Here is a 7,785-nt window from a genome sequence, read left to right as displayed (position 1 = left end):
CAGTTCTGGGCACTCTGTATTCGTAAGCTACACGTGTTTCGCTCGTATTGTAGCATTATCAGGCCCAGAAATAGGTCTATATCTTTTATATATATATCATAGCTCCGAGAGAAGGAGCGAAACACGTGTAACTTATGAATATGATATATATTTAATGAGACTGTGACTTGGTGTTTTTACATTTATTTCGAGATTATAATGATAAATGCACCTCTAGGCCTCAATTTTGTTGCAAAAAATCTTTAGTTTCTCTTTTTAATAATTTAATATCTTAGATTGGTTTCATTTTATTTTTTCCTCACCATATTAAACAGAGAATGCTTCTAATTTTAAGTTGCTTTTTTTATTGCTTTGGCACTATATGAAGATTTAGAAAATTAACTTGTGTTGTTTGATTTGTTCACTCTCTACTTAATAAAAATTAACCTAATGGAATAATTTGTATAAGCATTGCGGTTGACAATATTTATAAACTGCATCTGATGATGAAAATCTCTATATAGAAAAATATATGGGAATTAATTAGAGTACCGGATTTATATAACTTTTACTAATGCATACTCAAAATGCATAAGCATAATGGATAACTTCATCTTAACCACTGGTTTTCTAAAATTTCATTATTATTATACCATCTGCTTTAAATAAATATCATTATCATGCTTTAAATATTTAATTAAATCCATTCATAATTCGGCCACGCGCAGCGCCGTTACTGTTCAGTAGAATGCATTATTAGGTTTGGCTTTCTGAACAATATTTTTTACACCCTGTGTAAGATAATATCTTTAAAAAGTTCAAAGATATGCACATTTAGCTTCTTTGGGAATTTTATAATTTGCTTTGCAATTTATGCCCTCCGCCATACAAAGTGTCATTGAAATTGTGCTAAAAATCTAAAATGTAATTTAATAAAATCTTTAAACCGCAATTTAGATTATAGAGTCAATTATGACTAATATTATTAAAATAAAGAAAGTTAAAAGCTCGTCATGTGACCTCAAAACTCTCTATGCTGAAAAATAAAAAAATTCATGCAGTCGTTAGTGGTCTATCAAGGAAGCTTGAAAACGAAAATGGGTATCTCCCGCCTTTGCCGCTTTTTAGGTAGCTCTGAATTTAATTTCTAGGTTAAACCATAAGTAGGGCAGGAGAATGTGTAAAATAAAAAAAAATATTCATTTCTCTACAATTCACCTTTTGTGAAGTGAAGCTGTACGACCAACAGGGAAAAAGTTGGTCGGCGCCAAAGTACAAATAATACGTTTTTTATTAATTTCTTTGTAACTTTGAAGTCTTGCATTGGTGGATGTAAATTATAAAGAATTTAATTATCTTAAATTTTCTATACATTTTTCTGTTTGTTTGACGGTTTAGCCAAAAAATCAAATTCCGAGTTTTCCTAAGCAGGGAGCCACATTTTCGTTTGTATGACTTCTTCATACGCCACTTACAACTAAGAAACTGAGTGAAATGTAAAAAACTGACTCTACTAGTATTCTACTTTAATCCCAAATTTCAATCAAATTGGTTTAATAGCAAGAAAGTGAGTCACCCTAGAACTGAGCAGATGGACAGTATATTTTCTCATCCTCAATGTAGAATAAAATGTGTATGCTAAAATCACAGTTAGAAGGATAAAAACGGATTATAACATAAATATATAATATCCATTGTCTTAAAAAAGACATCTCGTCTTTGTCTCTAGAAGACACTAAACAAACAAAAGACAAAGTCTAGGTCTCAAGAAAAAAATTTAAATATTTAATAAGTTTCAGCTTCGGTTTGGGGCGAAACACGCGTAGCTGATTAAATTAATTTCTTAATGTGAAAACTTTGTTTTGGATGGTAAGTGAATTGGTAAGTTCCCAAAGAACTATGCTATGATCTTTTTGTTAAACGTTTCGTCAATTTATTTTTCTTCGTCGCTTACCGGGGTCGGGATACTCAGTGGGTAGTCGGGAAGCAGATAAAGAGGTTTGTTTTTTTTGCTTTGGTTTTCTGATTGCCTTGCTCTGAAGAAGCCAATAAGCAGAAACGCGTGTCAACAAGCACTGCACTATCTTTATTTTATCTGATTCCCCACTTTCGCAGTGGCCCGATAAATCCTTTCGATATTTAATTTTCTTTTCTAACTTTATTTTTTTAGATTAGGGTAAAAAATATTCTAATTTATGTAAAATTTTTAACGACATTTTAATGACTCTCTGTATAGACTATTATGACTAAAAAATATTAAATTAATTAATATAGATACATAATTAGTACATGCATGCATGACTTACATTCCGCCAATAATATAATATAATATAATATTATGGTCTATTGCTTTCATATTCACTCTCAAATTTTCGCGAAATCTAGAATTTAAAAGACTTTGCGAACAAGGCGGCCACGGCCTGGTTCTTTTCCCCATTAAATCTACGCATCTCAAAGAAAACTTGTTCCCTATTGAACCCCATACTCATTAATTCAGTTACGTCAGCATCAGTGAATCTGTCGGTGGGCAAAATTGTGTTAGGCTGTGTCGAATTTGGTGTTGCAGAAGTAGTAGTGCTGTGAGGAGCAACAGATGATGTGGATCCTGATAAATTTGACGAGTCTAGGAGAAGATTTTTTTGTTAGATGATGATAGATTTTTTGTTATACAGTAATGGCCAAAAGTAGATAGACAAATAGTTAAAAAAAAAAAAAATCTATAATAAAGATATTTAAGTATATTATGGGCAACATAAACATGTATAAAAATAATAAAACATTCTTTAGAAACAATCACCTAATTTGGTAAATAATAAGAAATAACTAAATTTACGCTGGACAAAAGTAGATCAAATTTAAAAAATAACCAATACTCTTTTATTTTCGAAGTATTTATTTTTAATTACAAACTAAACCATCTACAATATTAGTATTTTGTAAAATACCCATTATTGTCTATTACAGCCTGATATCTACGTGGCGTTGATTCAATAAGATTTTCTATGAGTTTAAAACCAATAATTTTCCATTTCTGTTGCAACCGTTTGAATAATTCACCATAAAGGTGAATAAATAATACAAACTATTCAAATAAATTGAATAGTTTGTATCCCTAATATCACGATCTACAATTTCCCATAAATTTTCGATGGGATTAAAATCGGGTGACTGGGATGGCCATTTTAAAACTGGTATTTTTTCTTCTTCGAAAAATTGCTTCATAATTTTCGAGGAATGCTTCCGGTCATTATCTTGCTGGAATTGGAATCTCAATGGCAAATTGTCTTCGACATAGGGCAACATAACATCTCTGAGAATATGCCTGTGCATTATAAACCTGTCCATTATGCCCTCTATGCGATGTAATGGGCCCATTCCATAACCTGAAAAGCAACCCCAAACCATCACTGATCCACCTCCATGCTTAACTGTGGGTTTTGTGTACTTGGTATTCAAACGCTGGCCAGAAGGTCGTCTAACATATTGAATTCCATCGGAATTAAACAAATTAAACTTCCATTCGTCGCTCCAGCAAACACGTTTCCATTCATGCTTTGTCCAGTGTATATGCTGACGGGCAAATTCCAATCGGGCTAAGCGATTCTTTTTTGAAAGCAATGGTTTTTTTGCTGGCCTACGTCACAGTATAAAGAACAAGACAGTAGGTTCACTCTCTTGCGGCCGTTTGAAATAGGGACTTCTAAACAGTGCCGACTTTTTTTACGCGGTCGTAAATCATTATTTAGTTTCCGCGGCAATCCTTTACAATACGAGGGTTAAACATGGGCGCTTCACTATGAGGATAGAAATGTGGCTGGAATAAATCGATACGGGAGGTGTTTAAAACATTTTTAATAAGGAATATTTTCGTACATCGCGGCGGGCGGCGTGTAATATATGGAATTTTTTGAAATTAAAGGCACTTTGTATTATTGTTAAAATGAAATTGAAAGAATATTATTAAGTATCTCTCTTGAACAAATAACTGTAAGAAAAACACTTGGCCTTACCAAGCACACACAGCTTTAAAATTAAGTTTATTAGAATGTACACAACCGAATCTTAGCTTTAAGTTTCTTTCACGCTCTTTTCTCAACTGACCAAAAAACTACCTACCTAATATTACATACACTTAATTAATAATAACTTCGTTAATATACCCATTTTTTAAATATTTAATAAAATTTACATAATAATGTGATAGCAACACTCAGCATATGGAACTCGGTAACAGTGAAATATAAAAAGGCAGTTAAATAAAAAAAACTTATTAAATGCCTAATTATTTGCTTTTAAAATAGAGGATGAAAGAACAGTTGTAGTGGTTACAATTAAAATAAAACGAAAATAGGTGTTTTACAACCTAGAATTCATATAAATATGCAAAATAAATATAGTTTTACATTGGGGATTATAGTACACAACCATATTTTGAAACTTAAACCCTTAAAAACCACCCTTAATGACGAAAAAAATGCAGTTTTAAGTATGGTTAGACAGTATAAGTGGCTAAAATTTATATCTTTCAAATGATTGCAATGCAACTAATAATAAATCGGATAGCTTTCACTATTAAAAACCACCACTAATAACAAAATATTACCAAAAATTTTGCATTTTTTTAGATTAAAATCACGATTTAAAAAAATATGTACTCTAAATCGCTGATACTTTTTGAACATATTATTGGTACCTATATATAGTCCATTGTAGAAGGCTACGCTTTAATTTTTGAAATAAATACATAATTTTTTATGATAAATTTTTTTAAAACTGCAATTATTTTTGTTTTATTCCTAACTTTTTTAATTTTTATATTAATGACTTACAATCAAGTTTATGTTTAAAGTTTTTGATAGTACACTGTGTCCCATTTTGGATGAGACTGCAGGGTATCTCTGTCATTTTTTAAGATAGAGCTTTGCGGTTTTCGCGACCCTGTATCACTTTTTTGTAAAACTTTTAAAGCCACAAACAGAAATATTCTAATTACTTTTGTTCCTGAAATACAGGGCGAAAACGAAAATGTTCACTTTTGGAGATGTTATTATTTCTCAGGCCCTGTATAAGATAGAATAAAAATGAAAACTGCTTATAATAGATATTTTTACATAAAAGTCAGTGGCGTATTTAATTTTTTTTCCCAATGCACTGTTTTTAAGATTAGGCACAAACTTGGTATTTTTTAAATGGAACACCCTGTATATTTTAACGTCAAATTTTTGCATTTTTTTTTCTGAATACATTGATGTATCACAACCTAATCTTTGATAAATTTTAGCTCAAAGAATTAGAAAAATCCATATTTATGTTTATTTTTTTAATAGTAGGCCATGAATTCTTTGACACATGCATAAAAAAATGTTTTGTTTATTGCATTCATGGAAACTAAGTCACAAACAGACTCAATACATATCAATAATGATGGCTGACGGTGAAAATATGGAATTCCAAAATTTTGAAAAGTATGATATTATAAAATGTTTAAACCTTTCTAACGAAAATGTCGAAGCGGCGCAGCAATTATATTTAAATAGGTAAAGCTGTAGCTTATTTTATTTTGTTACAAAATTCAAAAAATAAAAAAGATCTTATTAGGTTTCCAGAAAGACGTCAGCCATCTCGGGCTACGGTATTCCGGTTAAAATCTAATCTTTTAAATTATGGCTGCTATTCAAAACCTAGGCAACCCCATGTTGATAGAAATGAAGCTGGCGAAATTAATGTTTTAGCGTGTGTGGAAGCAAGACCCCAAATTTCCTGTAGAAAGATAGAGGAAGAGATAGGAGTTTCCAAAACAAAAGTGCAAAAAATTTAAAAAAAGCATAAATTTAAACCGTATAAGATAAATATTATTCAAGAGCATCCTGACGATCCGTTTAAACGACTGGAATTTTCTAATGGGCTTGGAAAATTAAAAAAAATATATATATATTTTCCCAAAAATAAATACAACATAAGTTTATAAGAACAAGGGCGTTTATTTCAAGTCGTTAGGGTAAGTATTTGCAAAGTTATAAGGCTGCTAGTCTGGGGTTTTTTATACCTCCCGAGATTCCGTCCCAATTACGCGCTACGTCATAGACGCCGACGCGACGCGACGGTGTATTATAGAGCGCTCGCTAGCCAGCCAGCCACAGCCTAGTACCCAGGCGATATTTTGACAAAGAAGCGTGCGCGGTCGACATGCTAGCGTCGGTCGTTGCGTCCACTTGGGCGCCTGTGACGTATCATCCCGGCCGCGCGGTACAAGGAAAAAATTAAACATGGCGTATTTATTCGAACTTTGAAAATTAATTGTGAAGTAACTATAAATGCTAGAGAACTGAAATAAATTGCTAAATTTAAGTTGGAGCCTGCTCTTTTTTGCTAAAAAATAATCGAATTGTCGTTTCCAAGCTCATTGGTTTTTAACCAAAACTAATGAAGATCCGGATTTTGTAAAAAAGGTAATATGGTCTGACGAATCCCATATAAGCAGTAGTGGCATATTTAATAGGCAAAATACCAGACATTGGTATCAAGAAAACCAACATATTACTTTTGAACGACAGCAACAAGGCCGATTTGGTTTTAGTGTTTCCTGTTTTGTATTGGGCACTAAAATTGTATATACAATTTTTGAGGGTAGCTTAACTGCCCAACGATATCTAAATATATTGCAAAATAATTTGCCAGAGTTGCTAGAGGACATACCTTTAGCCCAGCGACATCAAATATATTTCCAGCAAGATGGAGCGCCCGCTCATAATTCAAGGGTAGTTAGAGAATATTTAAGTGCCCATTTTGATAGACGTTGGATTGGCACACACGGGCCAATCAGATGGCCCCCGAGGTCACCGGACTTAAGTGTTTTGGACTTTTTTGTATGGTCGTACTTAAAAAATAAAATTTATGCAAATCGGCATAATAATATAAATGAACTCCGAGCGACAACTGAAGAAGCATTCATAAACTTACAAAGGCAACCCTTTATAATTTTAAATGCCTTAAGACGAATACAGACTGTATGTGGTTTTTGTATAAGACAAAATGGACAGCAGTTTGAACAGTTTTATTAAATTTATATTTGTTGTTTTTTTTTTGGTTTTTGTAATTAATTTTCTAATTTGATTCTTGTAATTACTAATTAGTTTTTAATGTTAAACCTGGTCCGATATATTTTTTTTGTTTTTAACATTTTTATGTTTATATTAATATTTTAAGTTAATGTTTAAAATATAGTTAAATAAACAGGTTTAAATCACACGGCGTTTTAAAAAAGTAATAATTAAATGCATGTGTGTAAGAATTCATGGCCTACTATTAAAAACAAAAATAAATATGGATTTTTCTGATTTTTGAAGCTAAAATTTACTAAAGAATAGGAAAAAATACCAAGTTTGTGCCCAATCTTAAAAACAGTGCATTAGAAAAAAAAATTAAATACGCCACTGACTTTTATGTAAAAATATCTATTATAAGCAGTTTTCATTTTTATTCTATCTTATACAGGGCATGAGAAATAATAACATCTCCAAAAGTGAACATTTTCGTTTTCACCCTGTATTTCAGGAACAAAAGTAGTTAGAATATTTCTGTTTGTGGCTTCTTAAAAAATGACAGAGATACCCTGCAGTCTCATCCAAAATCGGACACAGTGTACATACTTGAAAAAATGTGCTAGATATTTGTCTAAAAAACGTGATTTTTTTAAATTATTTCAAGTTATTATTTTACGTCATTATATTTTATTACATTATATTATCTAAAAAAAGGGGTTATGTTCACACAGTTGTATCTCGGCGCCTATTGCACCTAGATAAA

At 31.6% G+C, this 7,785-nt stretch overlaps 1 protein-coding gene across 1 annotated transcript in view; it reads right to left on the bottom strand.

The window, feature by feature from the left end:
• Window positions 1-2,171: 2,171 nt before the first annotated feature.
• Window positions 2,172-7,785, bottom strand: part of LOC126744149 (protein DDI1 homolog 2) — a 44,222-nt gene continuing 38,608 nt past the window's right edge. Inside the window, exon 6 of the mRNA XM_050451506.1 lies at window positions 2,172-2,602. Within this exon, the coding sequence (XP_050307463.1) occupies window positions 2,361-2,602 (242 nt within the window). The 3' untranslated portion in view covers window positions 2,172-2,360. The remainder of the gene's footprint in view (window positions 2,603-7,785) is intronic.

This window comes from Anthonomus grandis, chromosome 13 (genome assembly GCF_022605725.1).
Source record: "Anthonomus grandis grandis chromosome 13, icAntGran1.3, whole genome shotgun sequence".
NCBI classification, from domain to species: Eukaryota; Metazoa; Arthropoda; class Insecta; order Coleoptera; family Curculionidae; genus Anthonomus; species Anthonomus grandis.
The sequence above is the reverse complement of the archived record's forward strand: the minus strand, read 5'-3'. Positions and strand labels throughout refer to the sequence as shown.